This window comes from Protomyctophum bolini (genome assembly GCF_963924005.1).
Source record: "Protomyctophum bolini genome assembly, chromosome: 22".
NCBI classification, from domain to species: domain Eukaryota; kingdom Metazoa; phylum Chordata; class Actinopteri; order Myctophiformes; family Myctophidae; genus Protomyctophum; species Protomyctophum bolini.
This window is the reverse complement of record NC_137883.1, coordinates 13901223-13925707: the sequence shown is the minus strand read 5'-3', so window position 1 is coordinate 13925707 and position 24485 is coordinate 13901223. Positions and strand designations below refer to the sequence as shown.

Here is a 24485-nt window from a genome sequence, read left to right as displayed (position 1 = left end):
TAAAAGTTCTTTAATCTTAACGCAACATTACAAATTATATCATACATTAACAACAGAACAGCAGCAGTTCGACTCAACCCGTCTATACATTTGTCATTTATTAGCTTCCATTTTAATGCAAATTCTGAATGGGGAAAATGAGGACCCTCAGAGATAAAGCAACAGATACTTTTAGACATCGGAAATTCAAATGATGTTGGCATTCTCATGAACAATAGATATCTTCAATTTTGGAATTATGTTATTTGAATGGCAATATCGGACCCCAAATCTCCACATTTACCATACTCAAGGCTGTGATGTCAGGAGTGGAAGAAATCCCACCCTGGTAAACTCACCTGAAGTCCCTTTAAACAAAATGCAATGATACTTATATCATCAATATACATTTAATTTAATAATTAACAGTTTAAAGAAAAAGTTCCGGAGCACCCCAAAAAGGTAGTTTTGAATGCTAGACATTTACAATCTATGTATACATACATATATATTATACGTACTGTCAATACAGCATGTACACAACTAGCAACTTCCTCCACTCACAATGTCACGATTATTCAATTCCAACTTTTCATAACTTTAAAATTTACCATAAGTCGTTCATTTCCATATAATTATGTAAAAAAAGCAACTGATATTGTTTAGATATGTCGTAGTGATATCTGAAGTTGTTCCCTTATCTGTTGCCCTATCTATAAGTGGTCCTGTAAACCAGTGGTTCTCAACCGGTTGCTCAGGACCCCCAGGGGGTCCCCACATGATTTATATATATATATCATTATTTTTATTTTTTTTGGGGGGGGGGTCCTCAGATAACAGTAAAGTGACAATTTAAGAACTTTGAAGCCCTTTATAATACAAAAAAATAGCGGCATCAAAGGTAATCAACAAACTATACTATAAACACTGTTGCGAGGCATTGTGAGCTTTCACAATATGTACGTATCTGTGGAACCAAGTCAAACTAAATGTATCCTACAATTCCAAGTGCTTGTCAGGGTGAGTCCCCAGTTCAAACATGATTATTTTGGGGGGTCCCCAGTTCAAACATGATTATTTTGGGGGGTCCCCAGTTCAAACATGATTATTTTAGGGGGGTCCCAGCCTGAAAAGGTTGAGAAACATTTCTGTAAACGACACAGTAACAAACAGATTTAAGACTGCGACTAGGTGATAGAGGCAGACAGGATGTAATTATACCTACTATTTTTGATTAATAACTTGGGCTGGGCACAAAAACGTTCTTTGGGGGGAACAAAGAAAACATGAAAAGGAGCAAGTGTACCTTTTCCATAAAGTCAAAGACTTAAGGCTTTGCATGCTTGCTTGCATAAAAATATGAACTTTGTATGTCTAGTCTGCGACTAAGGATTCTATAACCACCTTCGGTGCAGGAACCAGGGTTCGATTTGCTGCGGAGGGAGGGGGAGTCCATGCATCTGCTTTTGATATCGGCCTTTAACTTTTTATGGCCGGTAGGGATATGTTTTATCCACTGAATAAAAGTCAGACTGAATAAAATAAATGTTTGTGCATTTCCTTTTGGGAAATGGCATGATAGGTTGACCACATTAACCACATATTTGAGGCAAACGTTTCAAAGAAAGTTGTTTGTCTTTAAAAAATAATGATTTTTTTCTTTATTTTCTACAAATCGAACCCTGATAAAGTGTGCTTATTTATTCAGTGTTTCTCAACACTGGAACTCCGAAAGTCTGCACAGTCCCTACACAGTTTATCATGAAAGCGAACGTTTGTCAAACAACTGACATGGAATGGGTGAAATGCTGAGTTGGGGTTCTATTAACAGTTGACACGAGAGGGCCAGGGATGGCCAGCTCAGGGGGATATTATACATACAATCACAGTTGTTTTGTACATGCAAACCGACCGACACCTTCTTGAAAAGTTCATAATATCGTCGTCATAAATTAACACCCTACTTGATCATATACAGCGCCACACGAAAGCATCAAAAGTAGCAGATCTACAAGCTTGTTTATGACACGTTTCGAGCTTGTGGATCTGCTACTTTAGCCGTTTTTGAATTTTAATTGTGAAAAGTAACAGTTTTGGACATACAGTAATAAGGTTACGTTCCGCCCGACGATAGAAATGATATGCTTAGTACTGTTCTACATATAATGTTCCAGAGAGAAATACAATATCAAGTATTCAACCGCCTCCACCTCAGGCTTAAGATTAGTCACTTAATAAAGGTAGTTCACATGTTGAATGGTACTGTACAAGAAGGGGTACAAACGTAAAACTCTCCTCGCGAGCAGCGCGCACCTCTCACAGAACGGTAATGGTTTGGAAAAATCGACCAGGGTAGGCATTTTATTTACCCTATAAAAATGTCTTAAAAAAACAATTTACCTACAGTATGTACTACTTTGAGCGTCAACCACGCGTGAGTAAATACATCAAACAGTTACAGTAACCTTGTAAATGCAGTCTACGGGAGATGGCCCCTGAATTTACAAATGGACCAGATGGAGAACAGTTAGCATTGCTGCCTGTACGACGGGATGGGGGTACCGCTAGACAGTCCTAAACCATGTTTTGTCAACGTTGACCACCAGAAAGATTATTCTTTTATTTATTTTTTATTATTAGTAGTATTTTTTTCCTCCAGACCTAGTGTCCCAACTCTATTCTGGGAATGTCGTTATTATCGACATCTTTCAAGTCCTTGGCATGAATACATTTCCTGTCCTAAGCGGTTCTCCCATCATGGTCAGGGCAGGAATTCACCGATTCATATTTTGCATGTTTCATTGTTGTATGGGAAACTCTTGTTTGTGCAATGCTATACAACATATACAGTATCTCCAAGGTGTGTGTGTGTGTGTGTGTGTGTGTGTGTGTGTGTGTGTGTGTGTTTCTAAAGTGCACGAGGTCTCTTAGGGTTAATCTGTTTGCTCGCCTGCTCCTCTTCCTGAAGCGTGGACCGGAAAGACTTCACTTTATCTGAAAGATAAATGAGAGAATGTCACCCAATGAAGGATGAAATATGTATGTCATATGCACAGTAACCTAAATGCTTTTATCTAGACACAGCTGAAAAGGAAAAGGAAAAAAAGAAATAGCATATAACAACAAAACAAAAGACAGCATTACACAGTATAAGCATACAGAAACGCATACAGATCAGACAGTTAAATGGCCAGGGAGAAGAAAATAGTTTTAAGTGAAGATTTGAAAGCCGATAAGGAGCGAGTAGACTTAATATGTAGAGGCAGACTGTTCCAGAGGTTGGGCCACTGCTAATAAATTATTACTAACAGAATATTAATAGAGCTGTTGTGGTTTTTGTTTGAATGAAACTCCGTACCTCTTAGTGTTGATTTATTTTGTTGATTATTATTTTGACAGTCTCTTGAATAGTTGTAATTTAGTTTCAGTCACATTTTAGTCATGCACCTGGAATGTTTTAGTGTTAGTCTAGTTTTTTCTTTTTTTTAAAGATTTGTTTTTGGCTTTTCTGCTTTTATTGATAGTATCAGGTGAAGATAGACAGGAAAGAGGGAGAGAGAGAAGGGGAGAGACACGCAGCAAAGGTCGTCATGAACGGGACAATACACGACGCGCTGTCAGGCTAAAGCCTATATGTGGCATGCACGTGGACCACTTAGCCAGCGGGCGCTCCGTGTTAGTCTAGTTTTAGTCAACTAAATCTACAGTTGATTTAGTCGACTAAAATGTATTTTGGCAAGCCTTGATGCCGTCGTAATGACTGATTTTAAGCATGCAACCAAGTGTAAAATTACTTTTACTGGATCTCTTGTCCACTATAGTCCCTTCCTAACATTTTAGTCTAGTTTTTTATTTGTTGACGAAATTGTCAATATACTTAGTCTTAGTCATCATAGCTTAGTTTTCGTCAGTGACAAAAAGGTAGTCGACAATAGTATTGCAATAGTATTAGTCGACGAAATCAACACTGGTACCTCTAATCTCCGTAAGGATGTCTTATCTTCTGGTCCAGGATCTCCTTACCTCTAAGCTCTGTAAGGATGTCTTATCTTCTGGTCAAGGATCTCCTTACCTCTAAGCTCTGTAAGGATGTCTTATCTTCTGGTCCAGGATCTCCTTACCTCTAAGCTCTGTAAGGATGTCTTATCTTCTGGTCCAGGATCTCCTTACCTCTAATCTCCGTAAGGATGTCTTATCTTCTGGTCCAGGATCTCCTTACCTCTAAGCTCTGTAAGGATGTCTTATCTTCTGGTCCAGGATCTCCTTACCTCTAAGCTCTGTAAGGATGTCTTATCTTCTGGTCCAGGATCTCCTTACCTCTAAGCTCTGTAAGGATGTCTTATCTTCTGGTCCAGGATCTCCTTACCTCTAAGCTCTGTAAGGATGTCTTATCTTCTGGTCCAGGATCTCCTTACCTCTAAGCTCTGTAAGGATGTCTATCTTCTGGTCCAGGATTTGCTCCAGCTGGGTAGCGTACGTCTCAACATCGTAGTCCACTTCCTCTGTCATTTCCAGAAGCACCTTCTCATCCTCCAACCAGCGAATCGACTCCTGGAAAAAGAACAAACACACCGCATGTTTCACTTATAGGGCTGTCACAATTACAAATTTAAGCTGACGATTAATTGTCACACAAGTAATTGCGATTAACGATTTAATAGTGTTTTTCTTTTTTTTGCATTGAATATTAGAATGTTACAATTTGTATTTCTGTTTACCTTTTAGGCTTCGGATTACAAATTCCACAGGGCAGATATCAAATAACTTCATTATACAAAGAAATCACTGACAAATTAAATTATACCTGTTCATTCAAATTTCAAACTGGACGAGCCTGCCCCAAAGTTATTAGTGCAGCCGCGCCCGGCAGCCGGCGAAAACTAGAGTTCTCAACTGTGTTCACTGTTCAGAAGCATTTTCTACTGTTTTATTTGAGTATGTAGTATTTCCTGGTACCTGGAACACAGCCCTGTGGTCCTCCAGAACCTGCTCTTCCATTTCTACCAGCTGAGAGACCGCTTCATGGAAGCTAAACAGCTGTGGAGAAACCTCCTCCTCCTGTGGAAACAGTCAACAGACATACTTTGTGAGCTTGTAGATCTGTTATTTGAAACAGTTTTGCTTTCATTACACGATTTACATATGTCATGCTACTGTACATACAGTATACATTACAGTCATACTGTTCATGCAGTATAGTATACAATACATACATACATATTCACCCAATCAACATTCAAGGTTACAATCATAACGTCACCTTCTTAAACTGATGGCATAAGTCATTTTTGAGGAAAAATATTTTTTTGGCCTAAATCAGCTCTTCATGACACATGGCCACCAAAGTCCTAATTGAAAAGGATCATGCTGATCCCGCCCCTTTTAGTAAAATGGCCTTTCCAGACAAAAGAAACCGATCACTCATAAGTATACCAGTAAGTGGTCACAGCACTGACGTGTATCCAGTGCATCCCATCAAACTTTCAGATGCTGTTTTCCTCCCAGTGTTGAAGAAGAAGGTTTAGGGTGGATGTTTAGTTTGTTTACTGTGATCTCTCACTCTTGAAATATATACCTTGGTTTATGTTGCGTCAACTTGTGTGTAAACAATAATAGCGATTCTCAAAGCATTTGTACCCCAAACTCCACCTCCAGTCGCAGAGGGAGCGCTTTCTATGACCACGGCTGCTTGATCGCACAGCTGTAGCCCCTCAAACCTAATTTATGCCCCGCTGTGCGATGTTGCACGCAGAGAACGGCTGAGAACAGCAGATGTCACATGGTTTAGTGACTTCTCGCCCTCAGGCGTCTTACTGGTTTTATGTCTCCAGTAGGAGACCCAAAGAGTCTTGAGTCTGCTGCCAGTCATCAAATAATTGGCTTAGAAATGCAACAAAAATGAATAAATGTCCATGAATTCAAGCCTTCATGGGGTGGTATTCTCTCTCCCTCCCTCTCTGTCTCTCACATGCACACACGCTCCACGTTGTAATTAGCAGGCAACAGTGTAACACTCTCTCTCTGTTTCTAGCTCAACAGCACCACCCTGGAAAACGTAGCCTACGGTTCTGGCAGGCTAGAGGATTCATTTAATCCTACGGTTCTGTCGGGCTCTGTGTTAAAAAAAATACTTGGTGAGTGGAAAGCTTTAAAGTGTTATCTATACATTTTGTATGTAGAGTAGTTAATACAATATAAAGTATACAATTGGGGTGGTTGTATTTGGTATCCCTGCTGTTCTATTAAGACATTTGTGTGTGTGTGTGTGTGTGTGTGTGTGTGTGTGTGTGTGTGTGTGTGTGTGTACACACGCGTGTCTTACATTCTGTTCACAGAGCAGTTTGAGGTCGTCCCTCTGGGGGGAGCTCCCCACTCCCCACTGTGCCTCCAACACCTCCAGCTGGCTGAGGTTGTGCCCCCCCTGGTGGCTGGACTCCATCAGTGCAGGCCCCATATGCTCCATCACCCTGAAAACAGCCAAGCACTGAAAGTGAGTACAGTACAGCGTGTGCGTCTACTCCACTACATATCGGATCCAAATATTGTACTTTTACTCCACTACATTTATTTAAAAACTTTAGTTACATTTTAGATTTTGATTATTATCACACGACATACAATATACACAAAAAACGCGATCTACAAACATGGTATACTACAGTTATGTGCTTTTATCCTAGTTCGGGCATGTCATTACCGATAAAAAGCCCTATTTCATACTTTGGCCTATAATGACTTGACCAAAATAAGGATGCAAGGTTTAATGTGGTTTGGCATTCCAGTGTAGTGTGGCGAAAAATAGCAGATCTGCTATTTCCGCTCGGTGCCACTGTCGTTTGACAAAGCATGCAACTTAAGCAATTAGCATCATGCAAAGCACAGCAACCGTAGATGGGCTTATATGCACGGCAAGAGAAGTAACCCATGGAACATGAGCATCGGCATAAACAAAAAGCTCCATGCTCCAATAACTAATTATTTATAGGCAGAAAAGCCAGACTCTCAACCACTCGAACCCTAGCATTCCTATTACATTGGGGCAAAACGAAACGTTGGGTTTTGCCCCAAGCTGTTTTCACCCAAAGAGAGTTGCTGTAGAGGAAAACAGTGTTGGTTTCATCGACTAAAACTATGACTACCTTTTTTCACTGACAAAAACGAAATAAACCAAATAAAAACTAAGCTATCTAAAACGAAATATATTAACAATTTCGTCAACAAATAAAAACTAGACAAAAATGTTAGGGAGGGATCCAGTAGAACTAAAAGACAAGTCATTTTACCGTAGCTGGTAGATTGGCTATTTTCAGTGTAAAATCAGTTGTTACGACACCATCAAGGCCCACAATCTTTTTCTTTTGTCGACAAACTCAACTGTACAAATCTTATGATATTTGGTCAACTAAAACTAGACCGACACATTCCAGATGACTAAAATATGATTAAAACTAAATGAAAGTTTATTCAAAAGACTGTCTGTGACTAAAACTACATCAACATTTGCTGTCAAAATCAACAGTGTTGTCGGGGGGGGGGGGGGGGGAGAGACCTGGTGGGAGAGGTGCTGAAGTCGTCGTACTCATAGGTAGGGGAGAGGTCCGAGCGTACCCCTCCACCGCTCTGCGTGAAGGGAATGTCCGAGGGACTGATCCCAAACTCCTTCACCCTGCACGCGCGCACACACACACACACACACACACACACACACATTTTAACCATTTATTTATGTCCACACAAAGGAGATACAAATATTATATATGCATTAGGTTTACATTTACAAAATCATGGCACACGTTATTTTTTCTTTTATACTGATGTGTGGTCAAATATATCCAAAATAATTGTTGGCAAAGGTTCCGTATTAACAGAGCCATTCAGAGAGATCTGAATGGAAACAATGGAGACAATAGAAAATAAGTCCCCGGGACTTTTTTTGTGTTATCCTTTTAGCCTTAAATGTCTGACTGTAGCACGTGCTGATTATATGTTTGACTCATTAAGTATTCAATCGATCAATCAATGAATGACTGATCATTCAGAGATCGTTCAGATTAGCTAGAGAAAGTATGTAGAAACCCCCAATTACTACAACGTGGCTTCGATATCCCAGCAAGCACGGTCAGGACCTGGACTTATTAGTGACGTCTCGATTGGGGCCAGATCAAGATAAAAACCAAGACCAGTCGGATCTGGCCCGGAATGATACATTCTGCCCACTAAGACGGATGTCCTGGATGAATCAGCGAGAGTCTGATCGAGGCCAGATCAACTTAAATCACAACTGGTCAGATGAATAGGATTTCAACTGGTGAAAACGTGCTGGAAAATACGTCATCATAACATCATCATGACGTCATTTGGCTTGCTGGGATAGAAACTGATATCTTTTGGTTTTTTAACTTTCTTTTGTAAATGACAAATGATCAGGTTTCTGCCCATTCTCAAGTGCTCCGTGGATGACGTACCTGTTGGCATATCTCAGTGTATTTAACGTGTTTTCACAAGACGCCATCCCAGGAGAGATAGTAGCAATCTGTGGGGATAATATCATAGTTACTTCTCTGTCTATTAAAGATGGAGTGCCGTGATTTTTATACTTTTGCTGTTTTGTATGTGTCTGTGGAGTTGACAACATTACTCCAATAGACCCTCAGGTGTGGTTTATAATATTCCAAAAAGCTGAAAGTTGAAAGCCTTGAGTCAAAAATCTCAATCGAAATACACCATCATAACAGCAAGCCAGCGACATGACGTTGCAAAGGCGCAATGATGCATGTAGCTGCTCCAAATCAACTCACAACGTGTCTTTGCATCGTTTCATCTGCCTGTGTGAACGCACCATGAGCCCTCAGCTAACCCCTCCTCCATTGTCATACAACACCAGCTGTGTGTCATGTCACGATTATTCTGGCATAATAATTTTTGCCAGAATTAACAGCTTATGATCCTGGATAACTATTTAAAACGTAAATGTCACTTTTGTTTAACAACTTGAATCCCCCAGCAGGGGGGAACGTTCTGCTGTTTTTTGCAAATCGATGTGTGTAGGGTGAAATAAGAGCGTAGCAAATGTGCTTCTCACAGGCCGTTTTATCAAGCATAGAGAGTTTAAGTGGTACTGAATTTGCAGCTAAACTAAAGCCGATTCATCCTAGTGTATGACAGGACAATTTCACGATAAATAAACATTTCTGCGATATGATTATTGTAAGTGTTTATTTTTATCACGAGAAACGATAACGATTATCGTCCAGTCACGCTGAGAAACAACATTTAGCGATGTAGTAAAAATGTGAGTGCGTTAAAAGAGTGCCATTACCATGCATGTTCTGGAGTTCTCTCCAATGAAGGAATCCCTCAGCACCTGGGTCAGTTTGCTGGCTCTGAACGGAGTGTGGGGTTTGTTTCGCCCCAATGCCCGGATGCACTCCTGCGGGACACAGTCGCTATTCTTAACAATTACAATGTAGGCATTTAGCAGACCATAGAATGCTATAGAATGGTCAATAATGGCCTGGCATATGTCTACATAACATGCTATCTAAATTACATATTTTAGCCATTGCATAGGGGTCGTCGAGGCTACAGCCAGTGCTAGGTGGAGTCTGAAGAGGTGAGTCTTCAGACTACGGCGCAGATTGGGAGTGAGTCTTCCGTTCTAACTGCAATGGGGCTCTATAGTCACTCTATAGTTTGGGAGCCAGAAGGGAGAAGAGTCTGGGACGTGTGGAGCGTTGTCCCGGATGCTTTGCTGCCACACAGATCTGCTTCTACAGATAACAGTTATTGATTGCCTGGAAACAGGAGTTTGGAAAGGGAACAGAATTTGTTGTGTCCAGATAATACAGAATATAAACCCGTGTGTAAACCACTAGTCATGACTATACTGTAGACCAGAGGTTCCCAACCACCGGTATGCGGACCGATGCCGGTCCATGGGACTGTCAACTCACTTTAAGAACAAATGAAGACAAAGTCTGTGAAGCCTCAACAAATCACTTATATCTTTGTCTTATTTTGGAATTTAAAAAATCACACTTGTGTGAAGTGATTGGCGCTCTTATCAATACATCATCATACATCCTCATCATACATCACATTCTGTGTGCAGCCAATCAAATAATGTCTGTGGTATACACAGACACACAAAGCTGGGCATAGAAGGGGCTGACACCCCTCAAAAACATTTGATCATTATCAATGTCTAATGGGACCACGTCACTATGACTTAGACATAACCATAAAGGAGATCCCAATGCAGCTATGCCCAAATATGGAGTGTGTTGTCCAACCTCAATGTGTCCTCATGTCATTGGACACAAACAAATCAGTCAGCTCCGTATATTATGGGCACAAAAGGGGGTATGCCCATTAATGGGCATAGGACATCGGGGATCATCCAGGTGTGTATTTGATGTTTCACCATTCGGTCAGTCATGCCCATATTCATTCGGGCATGACTGACTCATCATGACCTCATCGTGATGACGAGAGCAAGCGCCATCAGAGGAATATAAGCAGCTACATTCACAGCTCAGGTTCAACTTCGTCACCCATGTATCGGAAACGCAGGAAGCTGACTTGCCAGTCAGGAGGTCTGTCTGGTCTGTCCGCGAATAAAAGCGCTACAGGAACGGAGAATAGACAGTGCGATGAGGACTGCGCCACGTGCCTTCACACCGCTCAGAGGGGTATAAGCAGCTACATTCACAGCTCAGAAGGAACTTCTTCGCCCACATATCGGAAACGCAGGAAACTGACTAATCGAACAGGAGGTCTGTCAGGACCATCGCTGCCCGACCCAACGGACACAGAGGAAATGGGAAACACCGCGAATAAGAGTGCTACAGGACCGGAGAATAGACAGTGCAGTGAGGCCTGCGCCATATGCCTTCACGCCGTTCAGGACAGGAAGACTTTGGAATGCCGTCACTCTTTCTGCACCGAGTGCATCGACACCTGTTTCAAATACATGCCCGCTTGTCCCATATGCAAGACCTTCTATGGAATTTACACCGGAACACAGCCGGAAGGGACCATGACAGTGACACGCAACACAGGGCGTTTAGCCGGCTTTGACAAATACAGAACCATAGTTATTCACTACAACTTCCCTGCAGGAATACAAGGGCCCGAGCACCCTAACCCCGGAGTAATGTACGGCAGCACGTCGCGAGCGGCCTATCTGCCGGCTAGCAAGGAGGGCGAGAAGGTCCTGAAGCTGCTGAGGAAAGCCTTCGAGAGGCGCCTCGTCTTCACCGTCGGACAGTCTGCCACCACGGGCCGCAACAACTCCATCATCTGGAACGACATTCACCACAAGACCAACCTGTCCGGCGGTCCACAGCGCTACGGATATCCAGACCCAGAGTACTTGTCCAGAGTGTGCGAGGAGCTCCGTCTCAAAGGTGTGACAACAACTACTTAACGTTATTTACACTGACGAGGTCATAAGGGAAGCTGCAACAGCACATTGGAGACCTGAAGGGACAAGTTCACCTGCTGCCCTCAGACGTGACGCCAGTCAAAACTACGTTTATAGGGTTTAAGTGATTACAAAAATGACTTAACCCATTGAGACCTGGAATGCATCGGTGACGAATGCGAGGCGCCGCAGACCAACCTTGAGGGCCAGTAAGCTCTTGTTGATCTCGGCGCCTTCCAGGCGAGTCTGGCGGTCGGCGCTGGACGTGTCCGCCCCTCTCTCGTTGCCCGCCAGGTCGATGAGGGAGAACTTGCCGTGCATTTTGCTCCGCCGCCGCAGGATGATCTGAAACACGGCGTGGCTCCGTGAGGAGTGGGCGTTGGCCGACGTCTGGCCCGATGTCCTGGGAGCGGGGAGGGAGAGAGGGGGAGAGAGAGAGGAGTAAACTGGTTGAGTGATGATCATTGTGCTGTATACATGTCTGACCAATATTCAGCCACATTTTCCTTGAAGGCAGCACAGTGAAAATGTTGTTTTGTGGGGCGCCAGCCCCTCCTATGCACAGCTTTGTGTGTGTATATGTATGAGCACGGAATGTGATGATGATAAGAGCGCCCCTCACTTCACACGAGTGTGATTTCTTACATTACGGCAACACACCACTTTCTTTAACTTTTATTTTTCAACCCCTCCTATGCACAGCTTTGTGTCTTTGTGAATATGAGCACGGAATGTGATGATCTGATTGGCTGAGCACGGAATGTGAGCTGTTGAGCTACAAAGATGCAAAGCTACAAATACGCTGTGTAGCTTTTCATCTTTGTGTCTTTTGCATCTGCCAGTACAACGCAACAAGACTAAAAAATAATAATACCTGCAGCTAGGCCTGTCACATTTATTATATAATCGCCTAATTGCAATTATTACATCGTTTCCATGTTGAAGAATGTCCATGAACAAATCATCAGAAATAGCAGTAGATTAACTTTCTGCTATTTTGTACAGTTTTTGAAAGAATAAATATTGAAAATGATTAAATGTGTCAGTGATTTAAGTTATTTGTCATATCTGCCCTGTGCAATTTCTGATTACGAAGCCTAAAAGGCAAACAGAAATACAAATTGTTTACATACATGTAATGCAATGTATTGTCAAAATGTAATAACGGAAGAAAATGTAAAAATAAAGTTTACAAAAAAAAAGAAATACAAATTGTAATGTTCCAATGTTCAATGCAAAAAACTAAACTAAATCGTCAATCGCAATTATTTGTGTGACAATTAATCGCTGAGTTAAATTTGTAACGGTGACAGCTCTACCTGCAGCTGTTTCCCAATTCGATGAGTTTGAGGACGTCCTCTGTGCATTTGACATCCTTCTCCTGCAGACCCACCACCTGCACCTGCTGCTTGCCGTCCTCCAGCACCCTCAGCTTGGTCTTACGGTTCAGCAGGTCGAACACCTGCAATACAATGAAACACTTAGCAGGTCAAACATCTGCAATACAATGAAACACTTAGCAGGTCAAAAAACCTGCATTACAATACACTTAATGATCTACTGTATATTCTATTTGGACAAAATGTATTATTAACACACATTCAGACACTTGCCTTCCCGCTGTAGATTTCAAAAAATGTGGCAAAGACCTGGAGGTCTAACTTCTTGTAGTTTGGCTTCTTTAACATGAGAAAGACATCCCTGGCTGAACACAGATATAAATACATTCAATAAAATACAGTTTATGTATAGGTTAAAAAGACAAATAACATATCTGTTTATGGTAGAAGTGGTACTGACCAACCAATGCATAAATCCCTTTAGCACAGTCCTGGTTCTTTCCTGAGAAGTCTCCTCCCATTGTCTGAAATAAGATTAATAATTTATCATTTAGGCATTCAGCAGACGCTGTTATCTACAGCAATGTACAAGTCCAAAGGTATGAACCCTCCTAGTCAACAGGGTGTACTGTACTGCTAGCGCCCCTCCAAAAAAGCTGTCAGGAAGGTGAGATATGAGTTGCTATCTGCATTGTCTTCAACAATGTATGACTATGTAGACAAAAGACTCACATGTGTTTTTCCACTTCCGGTTTGCCCATATGCAAAGCATGTTGCCATCCCCCTCTCAAAAATGGTCTCAACTAGTGGCCTGGCAGTGAATCTGAAATAAAGTGAACACAATAACTATTGCTGTATGTGTTTATTTTCCAGCTAATACTAATACACATTACACAGAATCTTTCAATTTCAGGTGGTTTCTGTTTTATATTGGCAGAATGATCTGCCAGAGGTATAATCATACCTGTAGACCATTTCATTGTTGGCGCTGTCGTCAAAGGTGTAGTCGAAGCGAAAGGTTTGGTTCTCCAGGTATCTGGTCAGGTCAACCTTCTGCTTCGGCTCATGGACCATCGCCACGTCCTTACTGGGAATGGTGATCACATCCAGGTCCTTCATGGTCAACTCTGTCAGTGTCAGAAACACAAAGAGAGGTAATGTGCAGAAAACAGTTTGGAAGTGAAACTTTGCACATTTTGAACCTAAATCCCATTGTTCTGATGTGGCTAATCAAAACAATACCCTCTGTCTTCTGTGTAATAAACGACGCGTTTGGCGTCATTGTTTTGTGGTGTCAACATTTCACAGAGAAATACACAGAAGACAAGGCATGTCTCCTCAGAGGCAAGCCGAATAGGACAGGATCTGTCTGTCTATGTTTAGTATTTCTAGGCCTTGCTTTTGATTGCGGTTCAGATGCTACTGTAGGATTGCTATTCCCTTGATCGTACTGCTTCAAGGGTTTTATATATTTTCTATATTCAAGGATTTGTATATACCTAAAGTGAGCTTTGAGCATCTTCTGTGCCAGGCAGTGATGCAGCCAGTCATACTGTCATAGCCTAATACTCTTGTAGGATTATACTCTTATCTTTTTTGTCACAGCAAACTTATCCCATGGTCCCTGACCCTATTGTTTGAAGAATGTTCATGCAAACGATTTAGATGTGGATAGTGTCTGCTACTGTAAAAATGCCTGAATTCTAATTGTGATTAAGCATCAATTAATCTAAAATGTCAGCAACAAAAAGACATAATCGTTAATACAGCTTACCTTTTTTATTGAGAGGCCGTGCTCGTACACATACACATATCCTATGTTCCTCTATCTGAAACATCAAAAGATATTTCTTAATTTGCAGAACTGAAGAAAATGCTTTAAAAATGCTTTCTAGTTGGTGTTGTAAAAATGGGTTAATATGATTCATACATTTGTGAGGCATCTGGTGCAAACCCATGCGCTCGCTCGGGTGCACCTACATCACCCGACAGCGTGGCCTTGGGGCTCTTGGGTCAAGCCCGCCTTCTTGTCAAGTGATTTTGTGGAGGTAACAAAAACAACCACTCCTCTCCCCCAACCCTCCCGGGCGGTGTGGGGGCACAAAAATATAGCAAGCTGGTAATTTTCACTGTGGAACGGAATGGAAGAAAAAGAGTCCCTCTGAAATATAATTTCTCCAAAGAACAAACTGATGTCCTTGTTAGAGGCGCAGAGTCATCAATAACAAATCTATAGCACCTCAAATAGTGCAATCTGCACATTTAAATTCTGTTAGGTTGCTTTTTGTTGCTGTTGCTTAATGCACTTTCATTTATGCCGAATCTGTTGCAACAACCTCTGCTTACAGAGGTTACAGTACATGGAGCACCAGGGCCGGTCCTGAGCAATCTGGCACCCCAGGCAGGATTTTTCATGGCGCCCCGGCCCTGGGGGGACACTGGGGAGGCACTGGGGGGACACTGGGCACTGGGTAGACACTGGGGAGGCACTGAGGGGACACTGGCCCCTCCCCCCATGGTGCCCCAGGCGGCTGCATGCTCGGCCTGTAGGAAAGGCCGGGCCTGTGGAGCACTAGCTTGTCTTGTGTCCTTTTGCAAATTATGCACTCATTTATGTTGAATCTGTTGCAGAAACCTCTGTAGCAGTGGCAGCTCCAGAATATTGTGACCAAATTTTCAGAATGTGACACCACTCCGCAATGTATACAGCCGGCTTAATGAGTAGTGGAGCATACATACTACCATGTCCGCGGTGGTAAGGGGTCTGTAGTCCAGGCTGGCTCTGAAGTCTCTGATCATGCACATGATTTCATAGTTTGGTACAGTGACGTCCACCTCCTTGAATGACAAGATTAAAAAACATTGGTTCAGTCTATCATACATGTACTGTAAGTAAACCTATTCTAACTAAGCAAAAGTCTGTCTGTCCTATAACATCCGGGTCAACTGGCTGCGTCGCGTTGACTATCACATCCGGGTATATCGTGTTACACCACACTTGGTTGCCTATTGAAATCTGTTACCTTACGTCAGCTGCAGCAACACGTTTGCAATGTTCGAACGTCACTCGATATAACTTCCAACAAAACACGGGTGAAACAGTGCAGGCATCGTGGTGGCATATATTCGAACGTGTAAGGACTAGTAATAATAAACATAATAAGAAGACTTTAGCACTTTTCTAAACAAATAATTTGAAGGTACAGAAACACTTTACATGAACTCTATTGTATTACTTATTCATGTATTCTTTAAAGCTTTCAGTCAAATTTCCTAAAAGCTTAAGAAACACTTTAGTAAAACATTAGTAACTTCCACAAATGCATCTAAAAGCTATTCTTTATAGCATGTCCACCTCACCTTACCTTTTGAAAGGCCTAACAGCCAAACGTACTGCTGTTCAAAATGTAAATAGTCTTAATTGGAAAAATCATTGATTTTCATCCTAAATTCCTATAGATATGATGTCAGGAGAGCACAGCTTTCTGTGAAGAAACATTGGCCGAATATACAATGTATATTTTATTGTAAAAGAAAAATCCCTTCTCTCATACTTATGCCAGCATGCCAGTGATCACCCTCCCCATGTGCCAATGTTGGCACCCGTGCCTAAAGGTTGCCTACTCCTATATATCTACACTATGAAAATGTAGCTCTTGAGCCGAAAATGGCAACTCCTGTTGCACGTGAACACTTGTATGTATAGTAGACACACGCACACACACACACACACACACACACACACACACACACACCACTCACCGCTGCCTTTTTCTCTCTGAGCTCCTGCTGTTGAATGCGTCTCTTCTCTCGTTTTTCCTGCAGCTTCTCCACCTCCTTCACGCAGTTGGATTTCCTCCGTGCTGGAGAGGGTGGGGGGGGGGGCGCAAAAACACACAACCATTAAGAGATGACATCACTTTGAGCTCAGTGACTAAAACAAGCAATAGCATCACCATTTTTCTTTTAGAACAGCGATTTGCGGGCTCCCAAAACAATTGGCAAAACACCCTTATCCCACACCCTTATCCCTAAACCACTCTGAAAATGGAGGAGGTGGAGAGAGGGATCGAGGCTCAATGGCTGCCGTGTTAAGTGGTCAGATGGGTGGGCCGCAAACAGCCAAATTGGGCTTTGATTAAAAAATTATAATAAATATATATACGGTTAAACTTTAGAAGATTGGGTACATTTCAAATGTTGTGTCTGGAGTCTCTGGATTAAAAAACAAAAGCGTCCATAGTAATCCCGGCATCTTTATTAGAATACTGGGACAAGCAGCGCTCTACTATGAATGGACTTTTGAACGCCAAGCCAGGGAGACACTGTCAAAGAGCCTTTCAGGAAACTCACAGTACACACACAAACACACACACACACACACACACACACACACACACACACACACACACACACACACAGCTGTGGTGGAGAGACTGACATCACTCGTGAGTCGTGTCTGTGCTAGTACACTCCACCACATGTCTTTACACAGGGGGAATATGACCATAGATCAACTTTTATTTTCCTCACAGACAAACCCAAAACACCCCTTGCTGCTAAAAGAGTTTACACTCACTATCTTTTCATAAACCTCTATTTTTCTCTATTTCTATATTCAGTTATTATATAACGTTATTCTTACTGCTATAGCGGAGTCTGTGGAGCATGACCACTCTAACATTTCACAGCTTGTACTTTTACATGACAAACAAATCCTCTTGAATCCAAAGATTACAGGCCAGACTTTTGATCTTCTTCAGGAATGTCTTAACCCATTAAAACTGGGAAAGCCTATCATTTTAGATTTTTGGCTATCCAAAAATAGCAGATGTGCGCAGCTTGCACATCATCAGCAGTTTCTAATGAAGGCTCTGTGCACACCTGTAAAGGTTCATTTGGCACCCCCTCAAGGAACTATGAAAGTAACTGGACCACACTTTGAGACCCACTGGTGTAGCAGATCTGTTTCCAGTGAGCCAATATGGATCAGCAGCCTTCATTAGTATTATTGTTAATGCCTATGAATGAAGTAAGGAAGAGGCCTAATTTCTTTCCAATATGGCTGCTGTGCATACGCATAGCCTATTAGTATAATTAAGACATGTGATTAAGACAACTTTCATAATCGTGACAGCCCTGTTTCTCGTGATGTGTCTCTGCCTTTGTTCCATCTCAAAGTAGTAGCAGCATTGTTACTAGGCGCCACACCACAGTGTGGCTGGTACTGTGTGTGTGTGTGTGTGTGTGTGTGTGTGTGTGTGTGTGTGTGTGTGTGTGTGTGTGTGTGTGTGTGTGTGTGTGTGTGTGTGTGTGTGTGTGTGTGTGTGTAGTGTTTACATGTCTGTGGACAGCTGCTTCTGTCAACATGATAGCATCACATCAGTGCAAGTTGCAATGTAATGAATGAACCAGCCCCGAGGGTCACAGAATTGTACACAGCAACATTAGATTGGCAACTACATGAGCTGAGTGATAAAAAGCAGGCTTAGATGTTCACTTGAAACACAATGCATAATGAGTCATTTCTGTTTTCTAACAGAATTAGCTGATAATCATTATGTTGCTTAAGTTATTACCAACAATCTACCAGCGGTATGTGTGAAAAGCCTTTGTTAAAGTTCTTTTAAGAGCAGGTTTAAAAGCATTAAGCTGTTTGAGCTGAAGAAGACCTCATCTTGGTACAAAATGTTTTGAGAAAATTACATGGGCTATAAGGCTTTTGTGAGTGCACAAATATGTTTTATCCTTAGCTTTTAATTATTAAAACAATATAATAAAACATAATGCGCAATATTGCTTCAATGCAGGTCATCCGTGTGAATGGGGAGTGTGAATATGGAGTGTGAATTTGACATGCTGCCAGTCAAATAGCAAATCAAAAAGCAGCAGTAATGGCCCAGATGGTTAGCTCAACCGTCTGGTCTGAGCCAGCCTGACGGCGTGCCGTGGGTTCGACTCCCGATCCCGATGGCCTTTGCCACGTGTCTTCCCCCCATCTCTCACGCCATTTCCAGTCAGTCTACATTCAACCTATCAATAAAGGCAAAAGAAGCAGCAGTAATAATGACCACTCTTCCTCTAGACAAATGATTAGCAGCATTGTTTCCAATACAACCGTGTGTGTGCGTTACCATTTTGCTGTTGCAGCAGGGTCTGTTGCTGGGTAGGCTGTGCTGCTGGTGCTATGGCTGGCGGGGGAGGTTCTGTAACTTGGCTCTGCTGGCTGGGGCGGGCCCGAGTCGTTCCCACTGATGCAGCTGGGTATGACACAATATAATAGCAATGATAATAATGTTATGGTTGATACGTTGTTGACAAATCAGATACTTTTTTTAAACTTTTTTTCCATTGGTAGATTCTTGAAGGTGCATAATACGGTATATCCTGTCAATGTATTTAAAATTAACAAGTTTATCTTGTATTAATATATTCTCTGTGTCCTCCTTCTGTCCAAGAGATATCTGTGATATCTTGCCATATCAAGGTAATAATCATATGGGTGTCCTTTGGCACCTAATGGGAGATCATTCAAATACCTAGACGTCTATCTAGAAGTAGACATCTTGACGTCTTATAGGTAGGTATTTGAATGATGCAATATGCATACCTCTATTCTCTCGTACAGGGTTCTCAGTCTTAGGTGGTACGATTGTTCTTCGGGTCTGGAATGAATGAATAAAGAAACACGATTAGTCCCTGTAACAAATATTGTTAAACGTTACTCAGGAGATTTCAAGTTGCTTAGTCCACAGTGACTATACCTTTCAAGACGGGAACCCCTTTTCTGGTAGTTGTTGCTATGTACAGAATATAGCAATACAATACAAATGCGTTTTTATAAGGCGTTTTAGAATCGGCCTCAATCCAAAATGGGTTATTTGCTTATATCAGACCCCTTCATTAAATTAAAAAAAAAATATATATATATATATATATATATATATATATAAATCATTCAACTCAAATGCCTGCACATTTGAGTTCCTGAATGATTTTAATCAATATACTACAAACATTGTAGTAAATGTTTTAACTGTCATGTTGTGTGTCCATCATGCAAATAAACCAGCAATTCTCATAGTTTTTAACCACATGAAACCTAGCATCCCTACTCTAGGCATAATTGGTGAACATTCTGCAAAAATGGTTGAACAAATACACAAACATTCGCTTCCTAACCTTATTTAATTTACCTTGATGTAGTCCAGGAAGTAAGTGAGCCCAGTGTCCATGACATCAGAGACACTGGGCTCACTGCTAAAATATATAAAACCACAAATTACACACATAAAGACCCCCAGGAAAGTGTTCTAAATCTTCTAAATCAATAAGTGCAAGTCAATAACATATTTTCTTTGCAAAAAGGGTGAAGTTTCCCTTTAAGCCCTATATACTCTGTCATACAAGAGCAAATCTATATCCAATCTACAAGCTCACAACACGATGGATATCGTGCCACGTTGTTGTCAGAGATAGATTGACAATTTCTTTGGGGAAAAAAACGACAATTTTGACAGGAAAGGTTAACCGAGTAAAGCAGACCTTGGGGGTCTTGATGACCTTGGCAGCTGCAGTGGAGGGCGGAGGGGGGGTCTCAGGACTCAAGGCTATCTCCTCTTCAGGAGCCACGTCTGTATTCAGAGCGAACACACTCTCCAGGTCAATCTGCATGGGGCAGCCACGGGAAAGAAACATAATCGTCACTGTCGGTTGCAAAACGAGCATGTTCAAAACAGTTATATTCTGGAAATGGTGAAACGAGGACGAGCAGTGTGCATGGGTGGGCACTGGGCAGCCATACTTCTTTCCCTTTGGTGTCTCCATTCTCGATCCACTCCACGGTCACACTGTCATTGTCTGGGTTCAAAGACGTGACCATCGCTTGGTGTATTCGTCCTGTTGACCGAGAGAGAGAGAGAGAGAGAGAGAGAGAGAGACGTGACGTGGCGTGACGTGACGTATATATATCTGACACGTTGGCTCCATTCAGTGTTTTACCATGTATGAGTCAAGGCCAGGGGTCATCAACATGTACGTACATGGATAAATGTGTTTGTGGCAAGACTTGGCCTACACACCATGATATTCTTATTTTGATTATAATACCCAATGTCAAGTCTCCAGGTTGTCTTTAGGATATGTATGACACTGATTTACCACGACACATTGGCACATTATGAGTCCACTAGCCTATTGGTAGCGTCGGTACCCAGGCTTTTATTTTCATTTGCATTCGACTCAAAAAGAAAAGCCTGGGGAAACGAGACGTATTTCCTAGTCTGGAGTGTGAGTGAACTACAGTGCAGAGGGGCGTCGCTCGAAATTTGATGACGTCAGTGCTGTTTTCTACCAGGGAGGGGAGGAGAGGGGTCAGGCACTCAGATCGGTGAACCAATAAGACCACCCGCCCCTCTATACCAGAAATCACCGTGGCTGCATGGCCAGGCTAGCCTACTAGTAGCCTGGGCAGAATTCCATTTCGTGTTTATGATCCGGTCTGGAGCGGATGGTAACTTTCGTCATGTTGTGGTCAATGATTTGTAGTCATCTGGCAGGAAACCACAAGGCGGAATCAGAACTATGAATGGGTACTTTCTTAGTCCGCCTTGTGGTTTCCTGCCTGATGACTACAAATCTGACTACATCATGACGTAAATTACCATCCGCTCCAGACCGGTTCACACGGCGATTTTGGAACACAGACCAGGCTTTCCTCCGAGGTGGAAAGCCTGGTGATGCAATACATTTTAGACCCTATACGGGTCCATTTGGTTCCATTTGTACACTCTCAGTGTGACAGACCTGTTATGGTCATTCAGGACTATCTGTGTTTCTGGTTAAATGTAATTTTGACAAAAATGTCCACTAAAAGTCAACATGACGATGACCCATGGTCAAGGCCGATATGGAAGTGATTCTCAAACACAATCATGCAATGTCAAGGACATTGTTAATGTATTTTACCACGGACCGCCATCTGAAATTAATGTGCCAGAGGGAACGCCCTGAGATCAGAAGTGTGTTGTTAAAAAAATCAAACAATCTACAAGCTCACAATGCATTGCATCACAATGAGTTGTGAGCTTGTGGATTGGCTATTTTCAAATAGCCGAAGTATATAGGGTTAAAGTGGTTGAACTGATTGATGCTAGCCTGTATTAGGTAATTTTGCTGGGGACCCCCTGGAACCTCATTAAGGACCAGCTGGGGGTCCACGGACCGGACATTGAGAACCACTATACTGACTATAGAAACACATACAGTAGCTACTTCTTGAAATCATGACACATCAACTGCCAAATCTCTGACCATATATATGTTTTAACACTTATTAGGCCTATACATCTTTCAAATAAATAATGCCAAAATAAATGCCATTAATTTAATACTGGTTCGGGGTATTCTGCGATGCACAATGGGCGTGGTAGGCTACACTACACACAGTAAAGGTACCCATCAATTATGTCGCATAACTTCAGCACCTCGCCTGTTTATTGGACGCTTGGCATCACCCAATGACATTTAAAATGCATATTTCGCATACATCATCAGCAAGCGAAAGGTTGCCTCCAGTATAAATTTCAATATTAGACGTATCATCACAAAATGCTGTCTGGTCACTGTCAGACTCAGAACAGAACACACCTGGCTTCTTATCGCTCGATCGGCGGCTGACATAATAAACCCACACATTGGTGTAGTGTGTATATAATTAATGAAATTCATCAATCAGTCAAAATGTCTACCAATTAACCGAGATGAGAGCACGCTGACAGGCAGCTCACCAGTGCTTTAATGCAATGATACATTTGTGACACGCCGTGCCTTGACTTGACTTGACTGAAAGCAACAAACAATGCAGAAATTGAATTGTGGTTTCATTCAACGGATGATGTAGCTATATAGCCTAGCCTAGAATATATCATCAATTCTATATGTCTGTTAGAGTCCTGACCAAGCAACAAAGATGAGGGTGATGATGGTAAATGAGGGTGGTTTATAGCCCAGCTGCTAGCTATAGCGGCAGACAGACAGCAGTGATTTCAATGAGCTCGCCTCTCAACATCTCAAGTCACCGCAGCAGGATGATCGGATTCGGGATGATGATGGTGCATGGTGGTGGTGATGATGAGAGAAGCCATCGGTATTATAATACCCACCATCGCTACGTTTGATCTCCACATAGATGCCGGTGAGGATTTTCCCAAAAATAGCAGCGGCCATGGTCTGTCGGACACTGATGTATCGTCACGTTTATACGTGCAATAAAAATGAAAAAGAAAAGAAAAAAGAAAAAGTGGTAAATCTCAGGGTGGGCGGAGGTTGTGTGATTATATTTTCCCTCACAATTGTTCCAAGTTGCAGCCGCAGAAAGGGATAGGTCAGAGGGAGAGAGAGACATAGATTGTCTATGGAGAGGGAGAGAGAGAGAGGGGGGGGCTGGGCTGGGTGTAGTGTAGTCTGGTGCGTCTGCGCAGAAGACTCGCCCTTTATGCTGCTGCTGTCTCTTATAGCTATTACTTCGTCGTACGACGGGGTCGCGGGCCGAAAATGGCAGATCTACAAGCTCACAACGCGGGGCGGTGGTGATGCGTTGTGAGCTTGTAGATCTGCTATTTTCGGCCAGATCAAGCCTCGACCCCGTCCTCTCCTAACTGTCCTGTGTGTGAGAACTAATCATCATCCCCAGACACTGAGACAGTGACATTATACTGTCATTGGCTACACACTGTATGCTGATGTGTTAGAATTAGATCATAGCTGTCATTATCAGACCACTTCTAACTAGTTTTCTTTCACTGATTTGTGTCTGTTAGATGCTTCTCATTTACAGTAGGCCTACTGTATGTTGCATCATAGATAAAGTTTGTTCCCATGCAGTTGCCAAAATGCCAACAGAAGTTTTATTTTTTCATAGTGATTTCTCAAGTAGGTTTACATCAGAGGGAGAAGTATGATTTTCGCATATGGTTTAAGTAATGTAACAGAAGGTGGTGGTAACCGTGGTAATGGATACCAAGTTGCCAACTGTCCATGGAACTCAAAAATCTGAAGTGATGCATGACCCACAGCCATGAAATAGAGAGTTCCATAGACTTCATAATTCAAACAACCAACTTTACAGTTGATTGAGTTTGATTTGCAATGTGCCTTTTGAAAGTTAGTTTTTTGTACTGTTTGTTTTGTACAGTGTACAGTATATGTGGCCCATCATGGTGACATCGACCAATTCTGGATTAAAAGCTGCTAATATATTATTTATGCCCCAAAATCAATAAATCTCACAAAGGCAGCCGGCGGTGGGCTTTATTCACTTGAGCACCTACCACTCAAGATGTCTGTGCACTGGTGCTATCCTCTTAGATCGACATCACATCATATAAACAAAGGTCTCACACACAATTGCAAGAGTGAGTTTTAACTCTTTTTATCAGTGTGACACACTGATGAAAGCTGGATATCCGAAACGTTTGTCATTTATATGTAAAAAAAACTAGAAAATAAAAAGAGTGAAAACTCACTCTTGCCATTGTGTGTGACCCTACCTTTGTTTATATGATGTCGATCTACAAGCTCACAACACATTGTGACACCTTTTGAGCTTGTAGATATTCTATTTTCAGAAAATGTACTTTTGAAAGTAAGTTTTCACACATAATGACATGCCCAAAATAGGGACACCGGGTTGAAATAAGTTAACAGGTTGATGTTTTACTAACAGCTTAGAGATTCTACAT

At 42.0% G+C, this 24485-nt stretch overlaps 1 protein-coding gene across 1 annotated transcript; it reads right to left on the bottom strand.

Moving 5' to 3' along the window:
* LOC308310106 (kinesin-like protein KIF2A) lies at nt 1-23082 on the bottom strand. The gene is made up of 21 exons (XM_080756210.1): nt 22908-23082; nt 20549-20643; nt 20290-20412; nt 19355-19409; nt 18879-19004; nt 16507-16607; nt 15484-15582; nt 14519-14573; nt 13709-13871; nt 13477-13567; nt 13205-13268; nt 13018-13109; nt 12724-12866; nt 11603-11807; nt 9299-9409; nt 8445-8512; nt 7529-7645; nt 6302-6446; nt 4936-5037; nt 4395-4530; nt 1-2973 (listed from the first exon to the last, which is right to left on the bottom strand). Exons 1-21 carry the CDS (start codon nt 22969-22971, stop codon nt 2888-2890), a joined length of 2241 nt encoding a protein of 746 aa, XP_080612336.1. The 5' UTR covers nt 22972-23082; the 3' UTR covers nt 1-2887.
* Between the last annotated feature and the right edge of the window lie 1403 nt (nt 23083-24485).

Coding starts and splice junctions, on each gene's coding strand:
- LOC308310106 (XM_080756210.1), bottom strand. CDS start 22,971: ATGGCCGCTGCTATTTTTGGGAAAATCCTCACCGGCATCTATGTGGAG. Junction 20,413..20,548: donor GAGACACCAAAGGGAAAGAA/GTATGGCTGCCC, acceptor TGCCCCATGCAG/ATTGACCTGGAGAGTGTGTT. Junction 4,531..4,935: donor ACCACAGGGCTGTGTTCCAG/GTACCAGGAAAT, acceptor TTCTTTTTCCAG/GAGTCGATTCGCTGGTTGGA.